Source organism: Papio anubis, chromosome 8 (assembly GCF_008728515.1).
Source record: "Papio anubis isolate 15944 chromosome 8, Panubis1.0, whole genome shotgun sequence".
NCBI classification, from domain to species: Eukaryota; Metazoa; Chordata; class Mammalia; order Primates; family Cercopithecidae; genus Papio; species Papio anubis.
In genome coordinates, this window is record NC_044983.1 from 82,835,942 (window position 1) to 82,861,069 (window position 25,128).

At 35.6% G+C, this 25,128-nt stretch overlaps 1 protein-coding gene across 3 annotated transcripts in view; it reads left to right on the forward strand.

Moving 5' to 3' along the window:
- Positions 1-25,128, forward strand: part of CNBD1 (cyclic nucleotide binding domain containing 1) — a 533,550-nt gene that overhangs the window by 459,988 nt on the left and 48,434 nt on the right. For all 3 annotated transcript variants that reach the window (XM_017962161.3, XM_031669659.1, XM_031669661.1), the window contains 2 exons: positions 14,972-15,081; positions 17,262-17,412. In XM_017962161.3, the coding sequence (XP_017817650.1) occupies positions 14,972-15,081; positions 17,262-17,412 (261 nt within the window). The remainder of the gene's footprint in view (positions 1-14,971; positions 15,082-17,261; positions 17,413-25,128) is intronic.

Below are 25,128 nucleotides of genomic sequence, written 5' to 3' on the forward strand. Positions count from 1 at the left end.
GGATAGAAGACACTAGTATAAATAGACCTTTAGTAATGTGGTGATAAGGTGTGTGGGTGAGGGAAAAAGAAAAAGAAAGAAAGAAAAAAAGAAAGAAAAAAAGAAAGCTCATCTGTGTACTCTTGTTGAATTAGTGTCTCCATGGGAAGAGTAAGAGTCTGGGGCTTCCTATTCCACTGTCTTGTTCACAACCAATTTATTTGTATTCTTTAATTAGAATGTATTTCTCTCAGATACTACATTATGAATCAGTTATTTTAAAATTATTTTAGAAAATGTAATTATGTTATCCAATTATGAAAATAATGTAAATTTTATGTATACATTTGAGAAAAACAGAAGATTATAAAACTATGTAACTTATACTCTTGTCAATATCTCCTGTCAACCTTTCCTATGTGTTGTTTAGGTTTTCAATTAAGAAGCAGAGAGCTTTTGTACATTTTAACAAAACTGAATACTATAAAGTTACTGGAACACGTTTTCATTGCACGTTGAAAAGTGAGCATATTTCTATCAGTAATTGTTTTAAAAATTATTAATTTATTGGCAGTATAATATATTCTATGGGCTTTCATAATTTAATAATTTACATTTTGATTACTATTTACATTTCCTAAAATGTCTGAAATACAGTTTTGTATATTTAATATATAAATATGTAGATATTTACCTGATTTTTTTCTTAAGAATATTTTGTAGAATTAGTGGTATTTCCTCAATGTATATAAATATATCATTCTTGACACATATTATAAATTACTTCTGGGATGGTTCCAAGATGGCCAAATAGGAACAGCTCCAGTCTACAACTCCCAGCGTGAGTGACACAGAAGACAGGTGATTTCTGCATTTATAACTGAGGTACCAGGTTCATCTCACAGGGGCTTGTCTGACAGTGTGTGCAGGATAGTGGGTGCAGCGCACTAAGCATGAGCTGAAGCACGGCGAAGCATCACCTCACCCGGGAAGCACAAGGGGTCAGGGAATTCCCTTTCCTAGCCAAGGGAAGCTGTGACAGACGGCACCTGGAAAATCAGGTCACTCCCACCCTAATACTATGCTTTTCCAAGGGTCTTAGCAAACGGCACACCAGGAGATTATATCCCGTGCCTGTCTTGGAGGGTCCCACATGCTCATTACTAGCACAGCAGTCTGAGATCGAACTACAAGGCAGCAGCGAGGCTGGGGGAGGGGTGCCCACCATTACTGAGGCTTGAGTAGGTAAACAAAGTAGCTGGGAAGCTCAAACTGGGTAGAGTCCACCACAGCTCAAGGAGGCCTGCCTGCGTCTGTAGACTCTACCTCTGGGGGCAGGGCATAGCCAAACAAAAGGCAGGGAAACCTCTGCAGACTTAAATGTACCTGTCTGACAGCTTTGAAGAGTAGTGGTTCTCCCAGGATGGAGTTTAAGATCTGAGAACAAACAGAGTGCCTCCTCAAATGGGCCCCTGACCACCGAGTAGCCTAACTGGGAGACACCCTCCAGTAGGGGCAGACTGACACCTCACATGGCCGGGTACCTCTCTGAGATGAAACTTCCAGAGGAACAATCAGGCAGCGACATTTGCTGTTCAGCAATATTCATTGTTCTGCAGCCTCCGCTGCTGATATCCAGGCAAACAGGGTCTGGAGTGGACCTCCAGCAAACTCCAACAGTCCTGTAGCTGAGGGTCCTGACTATTAGAAGGAAAACTAACAAATAGAAAAGACATCCACACCAAAACCCCATCTGTATGTGACCATCATCAAAGATCGAAGGTAGGTAAAAACCACAAAGATGGGAAAGAAACAGCAGAAAAGCTGAAAATTCTAAAAATCAGAGTGCCTCTCCCCCTCCAAAGGAACGCAGCTCCTCGCCAGCAATGGGACAAAGCTGGACAGAGAATGACTTTGGCGAGTTGAGAGAAGACTTCAAATGATCAAACTACGCCAAGCTAAAGGAGGAAGCTCGAGCCCATCACAAAGAAGCTAAAAACCTTGAAAAAAGATTAAACAAATGGCTAACTAGAATGACCAGGGTAGAGAAGTCCTTAAATGACCTGATGGAGCTGAAAACCATGGTACAAGAACTACGTGACAAACGCACAAGCTTCAGTAGCTGATTAGAACAACTGGAAGAAAGGGTTTTGGTGATTGAAGATCAAATGAATGAAATGAAGTGAGAAGAGAAGTTTAGAGAAAAAAGTGTAAAAGGAACAAACAAAGCCAACAGGAAACATGGGACTATGTGAAAAGACCAAATCTACATCTGATTGGTGTCCCTGAAAGTGACAGGGAGAATGGAACCAGTTTGGAAAACACTCTGCAGGATATTGTCCAGGAGAAATTTCCCAACCTAGGAAGGCAGGCCAGCATTCAAATTCAGGAAATACAGAGAACGCCACAAAGATACTCCTTGAGAAGAACAACTCCAAGACACATAATTGTCAGATTCACTAAACTTGAAATGAAGGAAAAAATGTTAAGGACAACAAGAGAGAAAGGTTGGGTTGCCCACAAAGGGAAGCACATCAGACTAACAATGGATCTCTCAGCAGAAACTTACAAGCCAGAAGAGAGTGGGGACTAATATTCAATGTTCTTAAAGAACAGAATTTTCAACCCAGAATTTTATATCCAGCCAAACTAAGCTTCATAAGTGAAGGAGAAATAAAATCCTTTACAGACAAGCAAATGCTGAGAGATTTTGTCACCACCAGGCCTGACATACAAGAGCTCCTGAAGGAAGCACTAAACATAGAAAGGAAAAACCAGTACCAGCCATTGAAAAAACATGTTAAATTGTAAAGATCATTGATGCTAGGAAGAAACTGCACCAACTAATGAGCAAAATAACCAATTAATATCATAATGACAGGATCAAAATCACACATAACAATATAAACCTTAAATGTAAATGGGCTAAATGCTCCAATTAAAAGACACAACCAGCAAATTGGATAAAGAGTCAAGACCCATCAGTCTACTGTATTCAGCATACCCATCTCAAGTGCAGAGACACACATAAGCTCAAAATAAAGGGACAGAGGAAGATCTACCAAGCAAATGGAAAACAAAAAAAGCAGGGATTGCAATCCTAGTCTCTGATAAAACAGACTTTAAACCAACAAATATCAAAAGAGATAAAGAAGGCCATTACATAATGGTAAAGGAATCGATTCCACAAGAAGAGCTAACTATCCTAAATATATATGCACCCAACACAGGAGCATCCAAATTCATAAAGCAAGTCCTTAGAGACCTACAGATAGACTTAGACTCCCAAACAATGAAAATGGGAGATTTTAACACCCCACTGTCAACATTAGACAGATCAACAAGACAGAGAGTTAACAAGGATATCCAGGAATTGAACTCAGCTCTGCACCAAGCAGACCTAATAGACATTTAAAGAACTCTCCATGCCAAATCAACAGAATATACATTCTTCTCAGCACCACATCACACTTATTCCAAAATTGATCACATAGTTGGAAGTAAAGCGCTCCTCAGCAAATGTACAAGAACAGAAATTATAACAAACTGTCTCTTAGACCACAGTGCAATCAAAGTAGAACTCAGGATTAAGAAACTCACTCAAAACCACTCAACTACATGGAGACTGAACAACCTGCTCCTGAAGGACTACTGGGTACATAACGAAATGAAGGCAGAGATAAAGATATTCTTTGAAACCAATGAGAACAAAGACACAACATACCAGAATCTCCGGGACATATTTAGAGCAGTGTGTAGAGGGAAATTTATAGCACTGAATACCCACAAGAGAAAGCAGGAAAGATCTAAAATTGGCAACTTAACATCACAATTAAAAGAACTAGAGAAGCAAGAGTAAACACTTTCAAAAGCTAGCAGAAGGCAAGAAATAACTAAGATCAGAGCAGAACTGAAGGAGATAGAGACACAAAAAGCCCTTCAAAAACTCAATGAATCCAGGAGCTGGTTTTTTGAAATGGTCAACAAAATTGATAGACCACTCGCAAGACTAATAAAGAAATAGAGAAGAATCAAATAGATGCAGTAAAAAAAGATAAAGATATCACCATTGGTCCCACAGAAATGCAAACTCCCATCGAAGAATACTATAAACAGCTCTATGAAAATAAACTCGAAAATCTACAAGAAATGGAAAAATTCCTGGACACATACAGCCTCCCAAGACTAAACCAGGAAAAAGTTGAATCTCTGAATAGACCAATAACAGGCTCTGAAATTGAGGCAATAATTAATAGCTTACAACCGAAAGAAGTCCAGGACCAGATGGATTCACAGCCAAATTCTACCAGAGGTACAAGGAGGAGCTGGTTCCATTCCTTCTGAAACTATTCCAATCAGTAGAAAAAGAGCGAATCCTTCCTAGCTCATTTTATGAGCATCATCCTGATACCAAAGCCTGGCAGAGACACAACAAAAAAAAGAGAATTTTAGACCAATATCCCTGATGAACATCGATGCAAAAATCCTCAATAAAATACTGACAAATGGAATCCAGCAGCACATGAAAAAGCTTATCTTCCATGATCAAGTGGGCTCCATCCCTGGGATGCAAGGCTGTTTCAACAAATGGAAATCAATAAATGTAATCCAGCATATAAACAGAACCAAGGACAAAAACCACATGATTATCTCAATAGATGCAGAAAAGGCTTTTGACAAAATTCAACAGCCCTTCATGCTAAAAACTCTCAAAAGTTAGGTATTGATGGGATGTATCTCAAAACAATAAGTGCTATTGATAACAAACCTGCAGCCAATATCATACTGAATGGAAAAAACTGGAAGAATTCCCCTTGAAAACTGGCACAAGTCAGGGATGCCCTCTCTCACCACTCCTATTCAACATAGTGTTGGAAGTTCCGACCAGGGCAATCAGGCAGGAGAAAGAAATAAAGGTATTCAAGTAGGAAAAGAGTAAGTCAAATCGTCCCTGTTTGCACATGACATGATTGTATATTTAGAATACCCTATTGTCTCAGCCCAAAATCTCCTTAAGCTGATAAGCAACTTCAGCAAAGTCTCAGGATACAAAATCAATGTGCAAAAATCACAAGCATTTTTATACACCAATAACAGACAAACAGAGAGCCAAATCCTGATTGAACTTCCCATTCACAATTGCTTCAAAGAGAATAAAATACCTAGGAATCCAACTTACAAGGGATGTGAAGGACCTCTTCAAGGAGAACTACAAACCACTGCTCAATGAAATCAAAGAGGACACAAACAAATGGAAGAACATTCCATGCCCATGGATAGGAAGAATCAATATTGTGAAAATGGCCATACTGCCCAAGGTAATTTACAGATTCAATGCCATCCCCATCAAGCAACCAATGACTTTCTTCACAGAATTGGAAAAACTACTTTAAAGTTCATATGGAACCAAAAGAGAGCCCACATTGCCAAGTCAATCATAAGCCAAAAGAACAAATCTGCAGGCATCACCCTACCTGACTTCAAACTATACTACAAGGCTACAGTAACCAAAACAGCATGGTACTGCTACCAAAACAGAGATATAGACCGGTAGAACAGAACAGAGCCCTCAGAAATAATACCACACATCTACAACCATCTGATCTTTGACAAACCTGACAAAAACAAGAAATGGGGCAAGGATTCCCTATTTAATAAATGGTGCTAGGAAAACTGACTAGCCATATGTAGTAAGCTGAAACTGGATCCCTTCCTTACACCTTATACAAAAATTATTTCGAGATGGATTAAAGACTTAAATGTTAGACCTAAAACCATAAAAACCCTAGAAGAAAACCTGGGCAATACCTTTCAGGACGTAGGCATGGTCAAGTTCTTCATGTCTAAAGCACCAAATCAATGGCAACAAAAGCCAAAATTGACAAATGGGATCTAATTAAACAGAAGAGCTTCTGCACAGCAAAAGAAACTACCATCAGAGTGAACAGGCAGTCTACAAAATGGGAGAAAATGTTTGCAATCTACTCATCTGACAAAGGGCTAATATCCAGAATCTACAAAGAACTCAAACAAATTTACAAGATAAAAACAACCCCATCAAAAAATGGGCAAAGGATATGAACAGACACTTCTCAAAAGAAGACATTTATGCAGCCAACAGACACATGAAAAAATGCTCATCATCACTGGCCATCAGAGAAATGCAAATCAAAACCACAATGAGATACCATATCACACCAGTTAGAATGGCAACCATTAAAAAGTCAGGAAACAACAGGTGCTGGAGAGGATGTGGAGAAATAGGAACACTTTTCCACTGTTGGTGGGACTCTAAACTAGTTCAACCATTGTGGAAGACATTGTGGTGATTCCTCAAGGATCTAGAACTAGAAATACCATTTGACCCAGCCATCCCATTACTGGGTATATACCCAAAGGATTATAAATCATGCTGCTATAAAGACACATGCACATGTATGTTTATTGTGGCACTATTCACAATAGCAAAGACTTGGAACCAACCCAAATGTCCATCAGTGACAGACTGGATTAAGAAAATGTGGCACATATACACTATGGAATACTATGCAGTCATAAAAAAGGATGAGTTCATGTCCTTTGTAGGGACATGGATGAAGGTGGAAACCATCATTCTCAGCAAACCATTGCAAGGACAAAAAAACAAACATCGCATGTTCTCACTCATAGGTGGGGATTGAACAATGAGATCACTTGGACACAGGAAGGGGAACATCGCACACCAGGGCCTGTTGTGAGGTGTGAGGAGGGGAGGGGGATAGCATTAGGAGATATACCTAATGTAAATGATGAGTTAATGGGTGCAGCACACCAACATGGCACATGTATACATATGTAACAAACCTGCACTTTGTCCACATGTAGCCTAGAACTTTAAGTATAATAAAAAAAAAAATACAATCAACAAAATAAATAAATAAATTACTTCCTATAAAGGCTCTAACAACTTTTTCATGCTCTTTGCTTAGGTTTTGATTTGAGTGCTAGATATTCTATATTCTAATGTATAGAGTGGTATGCAGTTTGTAACAGAGGAAGTGTCACAAATCAGTGGGAAAAGGCTAGTCATTTTTAAAATAAAATGTGTTAGAAAATTATCTATAGAAACAGGGAAATTAATCAAGTTATTTAACCCAACATAATGTTGTCAAAAATTATTTCAAATGAACTAGTTATTAATGAAATATCAATAAGAAGTAAATATGGGTAAGAAATTTTTCCTGAGTTGTTCTACATACAAAATAATGAGATTAAGGGGAAAATAATAGTTTCAGAATAATCAAAAATACTATTACAAGAGAGATTTATTAAGAAGTTTACAAAGCCTAATAAGAGAAACATGAATATTTCAATTTTAAAATAGAAATGGGTTTTATCGTATCATTTTGAGATTTTGAAAAATAGTTTTTTAAAAATTTCACTTTTTTTTTTACTGTCACTATTGTATACAAAAATGAAGGTTAGATGACGACTATCTGTATGAAATATGATTTTACATATAGTGATCGAATTCATTTGAGTTTAACTAAGGTGTAATAAAATAAATCTCTTTACTACAAATGGTTTCCCTGCCCCTGTATAGACTACTTTAATATAAACCAAGCAGAATATGTCTTGAATCTAAATTAATTATTGTGAAATTAATCAGGTAAGTCATTATTTTGCATAACGAAAAAAATAATCATATTGTACACTTGGTGCAAATGAGTGAATGTATTGTATAGTGCCATCCATGTACTTCCTTTGACCAGTTCAATTAATAGTGGTTATTCATTTCTGAAACAATGCTGCTTAAATAATTAAACTGAAATTACTATAGGTAGTTAGGCAGTGCTAGGATGAGGTAACTAATCAGTGTATAATATTTATATGGACAGTTACCCTGATTAACTAGAATGTATGACTAAATATGATTACCAAAACTGAAAACTTAGAAACTTCTTTTTTTGACACAAATATGAAAATATTTTCCTTCTATTGATTTTGCACTAGTTATAATGCACTGGGCCTTACACATTAAGTTAGATCATCTCTTTTGATACTCTAACAAACCCTGTGACACAAAGTCATTTAACTACTTCAGCTAAAATAGAATTTTGATTCAGAATGTCAGGCTTAACATACTCACTTTCCCTAACACACAATATCTTATTGAAATGAAGTATATACACTTACCTATTTAAGTACATCATTCCATGTGTATTTAGATTCAACTTAGTGCTAGAAAAACTGAAAGGTTATATTAGTGAATCAGACATATTTTTGGAACTTGGTAATCATACAATTCTTATGTTATTTGAAACATTTCCCTTTTAATTTTCTATTTGCTTAGCATCTAATCAGTCATTTGGTACTGCCATCTAAATTCTTTTTTAATGCTCTACCCCTTCTGCATAGCCAGAAGTCCCGCATGTATCTGTCACTTGGCTTCATTTATTTTGACTGTGGTACCCAATGTAAATGACTTTGGGTCAAATATCAGTCTTTTCCTCAAAACCTTCCCTCTGACTACATCAACAAGAATCAGTTTTCATTTCAGGCAATCAATAAGTCATAATTTATATAATCAAGAATTGTTCAAAATAATGAGAAATATCATTTAAATAGTATCAGAATTTTAGAGATTTGAAACTGAACTAAGCAAGAAAAGTAATGAAAGTACAAGCCTGTTATGAAGCAAACATAAAAAAGACTTACAAATAAAAATTAAATTGGAATATCAAAAACATAAAATTCCACCAAAACTAGTGATTTCAACAGAGTATCAATAAAAATCTTGATGAGTATACCCAGAGTAATTAAGTCTCTTGGCTACTGAAAATAAAAAGCAGTTAAAGAGTATTTCTACCTTGCATAAAGAGGTGACTATTTAATTTCTAAATTTTGATTAAAATAAACTGATATTCAAATGCATAGTGCTTTGAAATGGAAATGTATTCGTTGTGTTACAGTTTCATGGCCCCGATTATAATATAAAAAGTCATGTTATACTTAATTTTCTTTCTTTTTTTTTTCCTTCTTTTATTTGTGGGGGGACGGAGTTTCACTCTTGTCGCCCAGGCTGGAGTGCAATGGCGAGATCTCGGCTCACCAAAACCTCTGCCTCCTGGTTTAAGTGATTCTCCTGCCTGAGCCTCTCAAGTAGCTGGGATTACAGGCATGAGCCACCAGGCTTGGAAAATTTTGTGTTTTTAGTAGAGATGGTGTTTCTCCATGCTGGCTGGTCTTGAACTCCCGACCTCCAGGTGATCCGTCCGCCCAGCCTCCCAAAGTGCTGGGATTACAGGCGTGAGTCACCGTGTCCGCCGTTATGCTTGATTTTCTTTGTAAAATTTGAGAATCTAGGTTTGATATTTCTGTTTAATATTTAATTCATTTAATAATATTTTTATTAATTATATTTTTTCTAAAATTTATATACAGTTATTTTTTGTAATCCAGTTGGCCAATTATGAGTCTCTTTTTCTTCCATAAGTATAGTCTTATATTTGCTATTTGATCATTGTGCTGTCTTTATATATGTGTATATTCGCTACACATAGAAAGTATACATATATACACACACAAACATGTATAATAGTGTGTCTGCATATATGTGTGTGTGTATATATATGTAGACAAGTTTTTAGGAGTATAGTGACTATGTGTTGATGTACTAGTATATTTGCTATACAGCATCTATTTCATTGAGAGTTTATATTCCCTAAAATAGCATCTTATATAGAGAGATTCTTTGAAGCTTGGGATAAGGTTAATTCATTCAGAAAGAATTTATTTTCCTTTATTCCAAGCATTTAGAGTCACTAAAACCCAGTATGGTTTGAAAATAAATGTTTAATTAAAGGATTTTATTGCCTCACAGGTGGTATGGATTCTAGCCCCAATATCATGAGTGAGAATTACAGAGACTTGTTACCTTTTTCTTCTTTCATTTAATTCAGAGCCAGGACCAAGAGAGGAAAATATCTCCAGGAGCTCTTTTTCTGAAGTGGGCTTTTTCTAGTTCACCCACTGAGAGTATTGCTCTTTGGGAGTTTCCGTAGGAGGATTTCCACATTTGATCTTTCACACATACTTTGCCATTGCCTCCAGGGCTTTCTTACCCACCCCCAGACAGATCTAACTGTACACTTTCTTTTTATTCATGTTTTTTGATAAATTCTGTTGCTGTTCGGTCACCTCATATAGTTTTAAATATATTATTCAGAAGTTTTAGTAGGGCTACTTGAGGAAGGATTTCAGAATTATCTAAACCATCATATTCTGAGCTTTCTCTTATGCTCAAGAAAACCTTTGTTTAATATTGATATTCTTGAGAATATGCATTCATCCAACAAATGTTTGTTGAGTGACTATATGTAGATACATGAGTGAACAAAAGATAAATATCTTTGCCTTGATGGAGCTTGCATCCCAATGGATAGAAAATATAATATACAATAAGTGCAATAAACAAATCAATAACTTAGATGGCAACACAAACCTTGGAGATAGCTACAGATAAGGATGAAAAAGCTAGAAGGAGCAGATTAAACCATAGCATAGAGTAGTCACGGTGATCTCATTAGGATTGTGAGATTTGGGCAAAGATTTAAAGTTGGTAAGAAAGATGAGATAAATGTATGATTTCCTTGGTTATTGGGCTGGACATCAAATCTGGATAATCTCTTCTTCCTTGATCTGTGGATGGCTCCATAGCCCTAGCATTTGTCCTATGTTGCCTGCTGAGAAGGGGAAGATGGGGTAAATGTGGGAGCAATAGATAGTAAGAGGGGATCTCTAACACCAAATATTGCCCTTCTTCATCTTCCCTATTTTGCAGTGAGTAACCATATTCTGATAATTTCCATGACTAATTCTATAAATATATTATTTTAGTAAGTTCTTTGATTGGAAGTCTCTGAGGCATATTCAAAATTTATTTTTTTAATTCATATTTCTCTAGATTTCCTCAGATTTGTCTATAACTATTTTCCAAATCACACATTTGTAACATTAGAATAAATGTGGCCGGGCGCGGTGGCTCAAGCCTGTAATCCCAGCACTTTGGGAGGCCAAGACGGGCGGATCACGAGGTCAGGAGATCAAGACCATCCTGGCTAACACGGTGGAACCCCATCTCTACTAAAAAATACAAAACAAACAAACAAACAAACAAACAAAAAACTAGCCGGTCGAGGTGGCGGGCGCCTGTAGTCCCAGCTACTCGGGAGGCTGAGGCAGGAGAATGGCGTGAACCCGGGAGGCCGAGCTTGCAGTGAGCTGAGATCCGGCCACTGCACTCCAGCCTGAGCGACAGAGCGAGACTCTGTCTCAAAAAAAATAAAATAAAAATAAAATAAAATAGAATAAATGTACATTTATTTTTTCTTATGCCAAGTGACAGGTACTTAATATACAGAGGGTATTTTATGTATAGTATTCATTCTTTAGGAGAACAACCTCTTTAAATGTGCCATAGAATTCAGAAGGCATTGTATAATTGGAAATTAATCAAACTTGATTCTTCTCAGATGCCCTTATATTTAAGAATTTGCTTTACAGGGCTATAAATGCTATCTACATTTATCTGCGAATAAATATACATTTTTACTAATAAAGAGATAGTGTTTAATATTGGGTAAAGTATTGATGTTTACACGGTATTTGCACTGGTATGGACCATTACAGAGATAGTAAATGTAAAGCCCTTTCTAACCAAGTTCTTAACATTTTTAAAGCAAAATATATATATTTGGAAGGAGAATATATTCAGAAAAAATTCTCAAAAGGGAAAATAAAGTTCAAACATAAAATTAATTGGTACTATTATTTTATACTTTTCTTCCTCTAGTGGTCTATCTTTACAAGGAGAGGCATCCATTCAGCTAATGGATGTCATGCTCAAAGCTGCCTCACGTTTGTCCATCCTGAGGTATATTCCTGTTCCAAACCTGTTTTAGTATGTTAGGCTAGTAGACTGAGGTTTATCTTAAAATAAGAGAACGTCCTTTAATAACCTCTATAATCATTAGTTTCTATTTAAACTGAGACCTTCACTATCCCAGTGCTGATGCTAATAGCCAGTAGGGAATTATTCTTCTTTTCATAACTTCTTCTGACTGACTTTAGAATTAGAATAAAATGGTTTTATTAGACTTGGGACTATTTCTGGGCATATGATAAACAATAGAAAGAAAAGGAACAATGCCTGATTGTTTAATTTCTGTGAATCCTTCTGATGTTCTTCTTTTCATTTGCCTTAAGATAAAATCAAGTTTGTTCTTTTCATAATGATCTAATGCTTTCAGGTCTTTTGAGTCTGAGTCTTGATAAAGGTCTTTAAAATATTACTTTTAACTACAAATTCCACTACATTTTGTAAACATAAATGAATATGACCTTGAGATAATAATAAATAAAATTTGGTCTATGTAGTTCATGATTAAATCTTTTCGTTTAAAAAATGTGTTATAATTCTGCAGATCATCGTATGTTATTTGTCATTTTCTATATAAGGGAGGAGGAAAGGGTATGCAAATAACATTTATCTTGACAGCATAAGTTCTTCAAAATGGAAAAGATGATCAGAGGCTGAATGAGTAAAATTAGGAACAATAATGAGGGTGGCGAGTAATTGCATGATTCTGTTTCTAGTCCAAAATAGTAATATTAATATTTAAATGTTCTTATTTAAGTGTGAAGATACAATTTTTTTTGAGGCGGAGTCTCATTGTGTCACTCAGGTGGGAGTGCAGTGGCACGAGCTCAGCTCACTGCAACCTCTGCCTCCTGGGTTCAAGCTATTCTGCCTCAGCCTTCCGATTAGCTGGGATTGCAGGTGCCCACCATCAAGCCCAACTAGTTTTTGTACTTTTAGTAGAGACAGGGTTTCACCATGTTGGCCAGGTGTTCTCAAACTCCTGACCTCAGGTGATCCGCCTGCCTCGGCCTCCCAAAGTGCTGGGATTACAGGCGTGAGCCACCGTGCCTGACCAGAAGATACAATTTTTATATGTATTTAAATTCAAGCTCTTTACCTAGGTCAGAAAGGTTTGCTTTATTGTCTTCATTGAGATGAACATTTGCTATGATTATCATAAAGACCAGAGACAATGATTCAAGTAGCCAATTCCCCCTCTAGGGAGTGAGACTGCGTCATAGATTTTGCAACAATGGTTTGGCTTTTCCAATTTTGGCTTGACTTCAACACAAAGAAAAATTCCTGGGGCCTTCTTCCTTTTTGTTGTTATATATACATCTCTGTGATCTACAAAGGGTTTGACTTTCAAGAATTAGAGTAGTACAGGTCTGATAGTTAAAAATAATGGATTTCTTTAGTACATGTTTAAGTGCATTATTTCCTTATCTATAACAATTGCTAGGAGCTTCTATGCCTTTCTTTATATCCTTGAGGATTGACTAAAAGAAGTTACATAGTTTCTACTATCATATGTTTTGATAGAGGAGTTCCTCTTACTTTTAAGAGAAAAATCTGTGAGAAAATGTCTCACATAATTCTACACATACCTTATACTTTTACATTGTAAGATAATTTTAATATCATTTTCTGCTGTAAAAAAAGAAGAGTTATCATAAATTTTTATTTAAACAAAATAAATGATTGACAACAGTAGAATAACCTTTAAATTTTTTACTATAAACTTTGAAGTAGCTATGACATGAGGAGAAAAAGATAGGCTATCCTCATAATTATGCCAGCAAAATTATTGAATCCCACTTCATTTATCTTGAAGTACTTTTTCCATTGTATGTTGATGTTTATTTTTTGCTAGTGGTAAATTATATTTAACAATTGTTACTGTGTTCTTATTTTAGTCATAATTTTTAAAGAATTATGCTATGCTCTAGTTTCTTTATTATTTTGGTAACATCAGTAATTTTTATTATGTTGATATATGCTCTTTTATGCTAGAAAACAAACAGGAATGCCTTCAAGTGATCAAAGAACTTGTTTTTAATAGTTTATATACTTTATAAAATTATGAGAAAGTTATATATGTGTCTTTATATTTAGGTTACTACTGCTGTGTTTAAAGTTTTCAGAATTAAATATTGATATGTTTCAGAATTCATAAAATAGAAAATAATTTGAAATACTAATTTTAATTTAAATATTGCCAATTGATTTAAGTATTTACATCATGTTGATAATTTAAAATGTTATGTGGATCAAGGGATTTTTATTTTAATACATTGATAGTTACAAAGTTATAATAGAGTTCACCTTCAAATGTATCTTGGCCTTAGAGTGAGTTTACAAGTTTGAAAGACTAATGATAGTAACATTGATTTATTGTAATAACATGATATTGTGTTGTACTATGTACCAGGCAACATGCTAAATACTTTATGTGCCCCACGTGGTTTATATAAGGCTGAAAGTAAGGACTCTTAATTAACTTTTCCATTTTAAAGATGAAAAATTTGAAGCTCAGAGGGATTATGTCATTTATCTAAGGTGGCATAGAAAGTAGTGGACTAGGTTCAAAGTGGGCCAATGTGTCCTCAAAGCCCTTGCTTTTAACTAGTACTGTAATCAGTAGAGTGTTGGTACAGCCCAAGATACAGGTTCTGGAGAGCCAATTTTCAAATATTTATCAATATTGTGAGTTTGTTATCAAACTGTCAGAAATTTGAAATGAGCCATGGTGGAAATATTTAAACCTTGGAACTCAGCAAATGCTACAGATCAAGGTTTCTTCCATATTCCCCCTTCCTTCCTGCCTCGTACAGTATGCTAGTATATCAGTGCCTTTACTGCCAAAGTCTTGTCAGTGTTTGCAATGTTACATGTATTATGTTAAAGATATAAATAATGGGCGTAATTTTTTAAATATTGTGTTAAGTACTGTCTATAAACTGGAATCTATTAAGAAACTTACCATTAATAGTTATTGAATTAAATTACATTAACTTTTGTTGATAAAATATCTAAAATAATTTATTAAAGACAAGAATGTATGAAATGAACTATCTCTCTTCTTTTCAGTGATAGTGGAAAGTGGAAATATAATTTCTTTTGTGGGTTATATTAATTCTGGATGTTGTAACATTTATAGAAGTATTATAGGATTTGTGAAACTACAATCAAATAAAGTGGTAAGTTTTCAACTTATGTATTCTTTTTAATCAATTAATCTACTCTAAAGAATAAAGAGTGTTGGACACCTTTTCATGTACTTACTAGACATTTATTTGTGTTAGTTTGTGAAATTTCTATTCAATTTTTTGAAATTGTTTACTTTTGGTTTATTTAGTCTTAAGATATAAGAATATAAGTTGTAAGATATATTGATTTGTAAGATATACAAATGATCAATGAACATGGTAAAATATGCTTTACATTCTTATTCATCAGAGAAATGCAAATTAAAACCACAGCCAAGTACTACAACAAACATATCAGATTAGCTAAGATGCACTTAATCATTTGACCTAATTCCACTCTAGATAGTTTCTCCAGAAAAGTGAAAACATATGTCTACACAAAGACTTACATGAATTCTAGGGCTGGGCATAGTAGCTCACACCTGTAATCCCAGCACTTTGGGAGGCCGAGGTGGGCAGATCAAGAGGTCAAGACATCGAGATCATCCTGGTCAACATGGTAAAACCCCATCTTTACTAAAAAATACAAAAATTATATGGGCATGGTGATGCATGCCTGTAGTCCCAGCTGCTCGGAAGGCTGAGGCAGGAGAATCACTTGAACCTGGGAAATGGAGGTTGCAGTGAGCTGAGATTATGCCAGTACATTCCAGCCTGGCAACAGAGCAAGACTGTGTCTCCAAACAACAACAACAACAACAACAACAACAAACTTGTATGAATTCTTACAAACTAAAAACTGGAAGTAATCCACATGGCCACTGAGAGTTGAATGAATAGAGATGTTACAGTATATTTATACTATAAAATGCCACATAGCAGTAAAAATAATCATGGATACTTGTAAGAATCTCAAACATATTACGTTGGGCCAAAATGCCAAACCTGAATGAGTACATTCTATATAATTTCATTTTTATGAAGTTCTAGAAGAGGCACAAATATGTAATGTGTGATAGAAAAGTTAGAACTAATCATTAGTTGGTCAGGGAGTCTTCAAAGGAATTCAATTAAATATGTAAACTAACTTGAATTCTGCTGCACTGGTCATATTCAGTGTAAAGATTTGCCATGTATATAGGTGCAAATATTCAAGTTATATTGGATTTGACTCCAGGATACTTAGTAAAGGCTTTTGCCGCTTCCAAGTTCTTGTCACTCTTCTACCTGAGGACTACATTCTCTTTTATATATCTTAGTGGTCATCAACTCCTAGCAAATCTCCCGGCAAAGGTAATTTGAGGTCTCAACATTTTCTCCAGAACCATTCATATTGAACATCCTGTAGGCCCTTCTCCACAAGGTCTCTTATTTGAATCAAAATTCTAGTTCCCTGAATCAAACTCATTTTCTATGTTTCTTTTGTACTTAAACAGAAAAGACAGGGAATAATCCCTCCTTTTTCACTTAATACCATCAGTTCTGGCCCTGACATTTTCTGCTTATTTTACTTCTCCCCTGTGGGTTCAACAAGAGTGCCTTGTGACTAGGGCTGATGTAACAAATGGTAGTTAACAAAACATCTTAAATGAAACTATGAAATATCTTAGCCGGGCGCGGTGGCTCAAGCCTGTAATCCCAGCACTTTGGGAGGCCGAGACGGGCGGATCACGAGGTCAGGAGATCGAGACCATCCTGGCTAACACGGTGAAACCCCGTCTCTACTAAAAAAAAAATACAAAAAACTAGCCGGGCGAGGTGGCGGGCGCCTGTAGTCCCAGCTACTCCGGAGGCTGAGGCAGGAGAATGGCGTAAACCCGGGAGGCGGAGCTTGCAGTGAGCAGAGATCCGGCCACTGCACTCCAGCCCGGGCTACAAAGAAACAGTCCGTCAAAAAAAAAAAAAAAAAAGAAATATCTTAAATGAAACTATCATAAAATGATATCCTAGATCCTTGAAAAGTGGAATTAGTTCATTATTTCCTAAACATCTTTGTGGATTCTAAATGACAATGCTTTCAATTACCTTAGATATGCCTATGTTATCTATGAGTTTACTATTTCTCTAATATAATTGAAACACCTATGTAAGTAAATTTTTATCTAATTTGAATACAGTTGCTAATGTATTTTAAATATCATATCGTTAAATGGTTTAGAGTGAGTTTCTGATAAAAACAATACTGATTCATTGTATGGTTAAGCATCAATAATACATTTTTTTTATAACAGAAAAGATCTCAAAAACTTGTTTATATGGGTCAACTTAAGGAGAAGGAGTCCTTTGGTGAGATTAGCGTACTTCTTCAAGTTCCTTTCACATGCACAATCATTACTGAAAAAGAGGTGGAGATGGCAATCATTGAAGATAAGGACCTATTTGGTAAGTGCATAAATATCTTTTAACTGTTATACCATTTTATTGGATGAGTTTTTTAAAAGAGTAGAGATATTTCACAGACAAATTGGGATACTCAAGTCAGTGTGTGTTTGTATGTTATGTATAAAGACAACATACAATAGCTATACTATAATATATTCTGAATTAATTGTGTGGTGTTAGAATATATTAGCAATATTTCAAAAGTCTTTGTTTTGAAATTACTAAAATCTCTCTGCCAATTCCCAGGTTATCATTAATAGCAACGCTCCCTTTTCTGGGACATCTTCTGGCTTTCGTCTCTAAGGTTATTGCTTTTATGTTTTTGGTTCAGGTCAAGTCTGTAACATCCTCAATGTTTAATTAAGATCAAGCATATATGAAAATCTAAGACTGTTAGTGTATAAGACTTTGTCTAAAATTTTAGAGCTCTACTAATAATAACAGAATAATAATGAAGTCACCTGTGTTCGGTCCTCTAAATACTATAAATACTCAAATTGGAAATGCAATTGAATATGAAGGAGAAATGAATAGAAGCTAATAAGTTATAACATAATAGAATATTAAAGAAAATTGTAGGTATGTTCAATAAAACTGGGAATAAAGGATGAAGAAGAGAAATGTGTAGACATTACCATGGGTGAGAGATATGCTTCAACAAGCTAAATTGAAAGATGTTCATGATAAACCATATAAGATTTGACTAAATACTGCTATCCTGAATTTCAATTATGTTTTATGTCTCTGACATGATTTGGATGTTTGTCCTTTCCAAATTTCATGTTGAAACGTCATCCTCAATGTTGGAGCTGCAGCCTAATGGGAGATTTTTGTATCACGGGGATGGATCCCTTATGAATGGCTTAATGTCCTCCCTGGGTAATGAGTGAGTTCTCACTCTATTAGTTCATGAAAGAGCTGCCTCTTTAAAAGAGTCTGGCATCTTTTTCTTGCTCATTCTCTCACCATATGACACACCTGCTCCTCTTCCATCTTCCACCATGAATAAAACCTTCCTGAGTCCTCACCAGAAGCCAAGCAGATGTTGTTGCCATGCTTGTAGACCCTGTCAAATTTTGAGCCAAATAAACGTATTTTCTTTATAAATTACCAGACTCAGGTATTCATTAACAATGACACAAAACTGACTAATGCAGAAATGGGACATTGCTATAAAGATACATGAAAATGGGAAGCAGCTTTGGAACTGGGTAGCAAGCAGAGATTAGAAGAGTTTGAAAGTCTCAGAAGAAGACAGCAGATGAACGAAAGTTTAAAACTTCTTAGGACTTGTTAATGGTTGTGAACAAAATACTGATAGAAATATGGATGGTGAAGGCCAGGCTTATGAGGCCTTAGATGGAAGTGAGGAATCTATTGGAAAATGGAATAAAGTGTATCTTTGTTATGCCCTAGCAAAAATCTTGGCTGCATTGCGTCCATGCCCTAAAGATTTGTGGCAGGTTAAACTTAAGAGTGGTGACCTAGGGTATCTGGTGGAAGAAATATCTAAGCAGCAAAACATTCAAGAAGTAGTGTGGCTGCATCCAACAACCTGCAATCATATACAAGCATAAAAGATGACTTAATGTTGGAACTTATAATTAAAAAGGAAACAGAGCATAAAAATTGAAAAATTCACACCCTAGCTATGTGGAAGAGAAGGAAAGTGCATTTTCTAGAGAGGAATTTAAATGCACTATGGAGCAGCAACTTGCTAGAGAGATTAGCTGGACTAAAAGGGAGACAAGTGCCAATAGTCAAGATAATGGGAGAAAGTCCTCAAAGGCATTTCAGAAATCTTGAAGACAGCTCCTCCCATCACAGGCCCAGATGCCTAGTAGGAAAGAATGGTTTGGGGAGCCAGGCCGAGGATACTGCTGCCCTATGCCACCTCAGGATACTGCTCTCAGAATTCAAGCAGATCCAGCCTGGGCTCTTTGTCCTAGATACAGCATGGGCTACTGCTCCAGAGAGTGTAAGCTGTAAGCCTTTTGTGGCTTCCACATGGACTTGGGTCTGCAGGTATACAAATTGCAAGAGTGAAGGATGCTTGCTATATTCTACCTAGATTACAGAGAATGTATCAGAAAGCCTACGTACCCAGAGAGAACGTCCCTGCAGGGGCAGAGGCCTCACAGAGAGCCTCTACAAGAGAAGTGCCAAAAGGAAATTTGGGATTGGAGCTACCACACAAAGTCCCCAATCAGGGCACTGCCTAGTAAGCTGTAAGCAGTGGGCTGCCACCCTCCAGACCTGAGAATGGTAGAGCCATGGGCAGCTTGCACTGTGAGCCTGGAAAAGCTACAGGCATTTAACTCCAACCCATGAAAGAAGCCACGTGGGCTGCATCCAGCAAAGCTGCAGGGGTGGAGCTGCCCAAGGCCTTGGAAACTCACCCCTTGCACCAGTGTACCCAGAATTAGAGTCAACGGAGATGATTTTGGAGGTTTAAAATTTTAATACCTGCTTTTCTGGGTTTCAGACATGCATGGGGAATGTTCCCTCTATCTTTTGTCTTATTTCTGTCTTGGAATAGGAATGTTTACCTGATTCCTTTAGCACCATTGTATCTTGGAAATTAATAACTTGTTTTCAGCCTTACAGGCTCATAGGTGGAAAGAATGTGTCTTGAGTCTCACATGGAACTTTGGACTTTGGACTTTTGAGCTGATGCTAGAATGAGTTAAGACCAGGGGACTGTTGGGAAAGGGTGATTTTATATTGCAAAGTGAGAAGAACATGAGATATGGGAGGCCAGGAACAGAATGATATAGTTTAGATGTCTGTCCCCTCCAAATCTCAGGTTGAAGGGTGATACTCAATGTTAGAGATGGGGACTGGTGAGGGGTGTTTTTGTTATTGGAGCAGATCCCTAATAAAGGGCTTGGCATCATCTTCATGGTAAAGAGTGAATTGTTGTTCTGTGAGTTCACATGAGAGCTGGTTGTTTAAAGAGGACTAGCAGATCCTTTTCTCTCTCTTGCTCCCTCTCTTGCCCTGTGACATGCCTGCTCCTTCTCTACCTTCCGCCATGAACAAGATTCCTGAGGCCTCATCAGTAGCCAAGAAGATGCTGGTGCCATGCTTGTATAACTTGCAGAACTATCAGCCAAATAAACCTCTTTCCTCATTCCATTATAGCAATGCAAAGGAATACCCAGCCTTGGGTATTCCTTTCTAGCAATGCAAAACTTACTAATACAGTCTCTTACAGAATGTGTTACCAGTACTTGCATAACACTAACTCAAAATGAAAAAAAAAAATTCAAATTCATATATCTAATTTTAAAAGTTGTAAATCTGAAATGGCATTTGTTAATTTTATTTTCTTCTGTGGCATTCAAATACAACCTCCCTCAAGATAAACATTGCTTAAAAATAATTACTAACCATCAATTAAAATTATAATATTCTCACTTAATATAAGCTGTTTGTCTTTTCCTATATTAATGATGTTAACTGGTGCAAGGCAAATACACTGTGGACTCTTATGTAAATCAACATTTCACACATTGTATTTTTCAAATTTCTTCAGAAAAACAGAGCCAATAGGATATATATAAATATACAAGAGGAAATCTATTATGGGGATTGGGTAATATGATTGTAGAGGACACAAAGTCCTATGATATGCTTTCAGCAAGCTGGAGAATCAGGAAAGCCAGTGGTATAATTTGGGTTGTGTCTGAAAGTCTGAGAACCAAGGGAACTGAGGGTGTAACTCCCAGTGTGAGGCTTGAAAACTGGAGAGGGCAGACAGGAGGCAGTTGTATTAAGTCCTGGACTCTGAAGGCCAGAGAACCAGGAATGCTAGTATTCAAGAACTGGAGAAGATGGCCATCTTAGCTCAAGAAGAGATAGACAGAATTCCTCTGCCTTTTTAAACTGTTCAGGCCCGCAGTGGATTAGGTGTTATCTGTCTTCATTGGTGTTGGTGGATTTTCCTTACTTCATCTCTACTGATTCAAATGCTAATCTCTCTAAAAAACACCCTCAAAGACACATCTGGAAATGTTTTACCAGCTATCTGGGCATCCCTTATCCCAGTCAAGGTGGCACATAAAATTAATTGTCACATACAAAAGTGTTTCAGTCACTTAATAGAATCTCCTTTGTCGTCTGGCAGCCTAAGATTCAAACACTTGGTATTGTATGGAATTTAGTAATGTTTGTGTGTGTACTATTTATATTTTAAATTCATTCCATAGTCTGTTCATTTGAGAGTGATGTTCTAAAGCTGCTGACATGGTGTGTGCCTAATTAAACATTCTCTAAATAGAAATGTGCTTGAGGACTAGATTTTGCTTTCTTTTCAAAATTTACAAGGAAATAAAATACTGTGTTTATTTCAAAAAGCATTTTATTTCTACATTCTAATATTTCATGTTCTATTTCAAGATAGTTAAAGGTATGCTTTAAGGGCTAGATAATTCTAATGAAAAATTAATGGTTAATTTTGCTGAAATAATTTTCACACATGAAGAACAATGATATTAATATGCATTTAATCTGCTATATCGTGTCTGCATCTGCTTTGTTTATTTTTTGACATATAGATCCACCTCTATGAAATAGCATAGGATAGGACTCAAGAAAAAGTAAAATGAGTCTTAAAAATATCAAGTTGAAGACAAATGAAAATGCTATGCTAGAAAACTCAGCGTGAGCAAACTCCATGTTACGTCATCTTGCTATCAAGTGTCATTATTAGCTGTTATATTACATAGGTGTTAGGAATAATCTAAATTTGAGAAGGTCCACTAAAAATAAACAAAAATAAATAAAATCATTATGTTCCAATAGAATCCTGCATTATAAGTTGGTTATGTTGCCTTCACTTTCTAATTTTTCAAGAATTATTAATTATAGCAATGTGTTTAGAACTATAAAGGTATTACTGTCCGTTGGGTTTCCGTACTGAAAAAATAAATTAATGCTTATCTTTCTCTAGGTATATGGGTCATACTCTCTATTTGATCTCATATAAATCATGTAAAGATCCAGTTCCCCTGGAATGAATCAACAATATTTCGTAAATACCCAAAGAGAACAATTCGCTCACTATACCTGTACTTCAGGATAGGTAGAATAGAACCTAGAGAATATTAAAGACTTCATAAATGTTAAATGCTCTACCAAGGAATTACATATGTAACTGTCTATATATAAAATACAGTAAGATGTATGCAGTAGTTAGTTTTGTAATATTTACAAGGACTTGAGGAGTGATATCAAAATTATATTAAAATTTTAAAATTTTGTTCATTTTGGTGGTTAACTTTTGGAAGTTAGGAAATATCTTTTTTTTAATCTATATGCATACTTCTCAGACATTGCCTTGAACATCTAAATAAGAATGAGAATAGCATTATTAAGCTTAAGAAAATATAAATTTCCTCTGTTTTTCACATGCTACTGAGAATGTAGTTTTGATCTGATTGTTATTTTTATAAAGTTAATATATCTTTGTCCAGATGCAGAGCTTATTACTCAAGTCATTCAAGGTAAAGATAATTGCAAGGCAATATAACTATTTTAATTTTACTGATGTCTGAAATTCTCATTCCACCATTAAAACAAGTGTACTACTTTTGTAACGAGAAAAAATTGCTTTTTATCTATAAAATGAATTACTGCTGTTTTTCATTATATCTCATTCAACAACTTATGATTGAAAAATATGGGATAGCTAATGTACTTAACTTGCTATACCCAAAAGGAAAATTTCAATTCCAAGGTGTTATTGGTATAAACTATCTGAAGGTTTCTGCTTGTTTTTAAAAAGGAAAAATGCCCAAAGACTATCTCTCATAATGCTTAATACAAAGCATAGGAGGTCAGATTTTTTACTGCAGATATATCTGTTAAGCATTTCAGGGGCAATAAATATATTCGGATTCAAAAACTTCTTCCCAACACATCAGTATTTCACCTTAATGACAAGAAAAGTTATAGCCAAGATTCTCCTTGTTAAATTAACAAAGCTAATCAAAAGGATTTAAGCTCTTGAACATTTTGCCACAGGGAATACACTACTCTTTCCCCTTTTGCATTTTTGCATTGTGATTTAAAATTTTGATATATGCAATTCCAAGTTCAAAATAAGATGGGACACTTATTTTTAAATCAGATAAAAATACTTAAAAGTATCTACTCCTCATACTTTTATTAATTACTAATACATATTAAATTTTAAAAGTGCAAGTTACAAATTTGAGTGAAATGTTTTTTTAGGAAAAAAAATAATATTTTATTTGCAAAGCAGGATGAAATGTTAATATCTTTAATGATACTTGAGCTCTTAGAAATCAGTAACAAGGAGACTAACATTACAAGGGAAGTGACAATAAAATCAGAGGAAAATGAAATAATGCAAATGATTTACAAGGCTATGTGAAGATAATATAGCTTACCAGTAATAGATGAAAAAACAATTTCACTATAAATTACATTATCAATGCTTACAAATATTGTTATCTAATGTTCGTATAGTTTTAGGAAGTGGGAAATCCTCAAATACTGGGAAAATTTACTCCAAATGCTCCAAAATTCTCATTCACTATATAGGAAATCTTTAGCTAATATGTCATCCCCCAAGAAACTACTTAGTATCAATTGGTTTATAAAGTAATAGATGGCAGGGGGGTAGAATTAGAAAGAAAAAGAAAGGCACTTAAGTAAAAATACAAGATTTCACAAAATTCTGTGTTCCTTGAATTCTTGAAAAAGAACATTATTTAAATGAATCAGTTTTATATTTACCCTGTGATAAGTGAACATTATAAATGTATGCACTTCATACTTGTGGAAGCACTGAGATGAAACCCTTTTAATTCCACTATCCTGGCTTCTTTGTTGAAGAATGTCTCTCATTCCATTTCCTGAGATTGAGTCCAGTGACAACCATGAAAACAATTACATGCTTACTTAAAATCTACTTCAATGACACTCTTTAGGTTACTTTTCAAAAATGAGTTTTCTCAGTCAGGGTTTTCTGATCTACAAGGAATGTTCACTGCAATGCATGTGAGGAGTCTCCACACATCATGAAGACCATATTTTGGTTTTGGTGAAGATGATGGTAGAAACAGTGGCACAGGCTCCCTCTTTCAGTCATTACAATCATATTGCCAAGGGACTGAAGAATGCTTGAATGAGAATACTGCAAGAGGTCATTCAGTGATAATGAGGTTTTGCAATACCAGATGTGTTTATCCAAGTTCAGGAGGAAGTGTTAGCTATTGTACACACTGCCCCTTGTTCATCCAACAGACAGTCCAAGGCAACTTGATTATCTACAAAAAAAATTAGCAAGCGAGTTTAGAAAAGTTTGTTGGGCACCTATAGCCTTTGCAGTAAACTTAGCTATAGTAGCTAATGCTTGAGATAGAGTTTTAATCATAACCTTATTTCCATTTGTGCCAAGCCAATAAAGTTACATTCTACCAAAGATGCCCATTTAGAGGAATTTACACCATTTTGTCTACTCCATGGTATGTCATGGACGGCAGTTTTTAGTAATGGAATCTTTAAGGACTCAGAAAAGACCAGGCAGCCATCCAAACCCTCTGTGAGTCCATGCCTAACATTAAATTTATATCCTTTTAGATACCAATTTTGTTTTTCCAAGTCAGATACACATAACATTGCTTATTAAATAGGTTATTTTAGGTGATTTGACTTGCATCAATCTTATGGAGTTCATTCAAATTG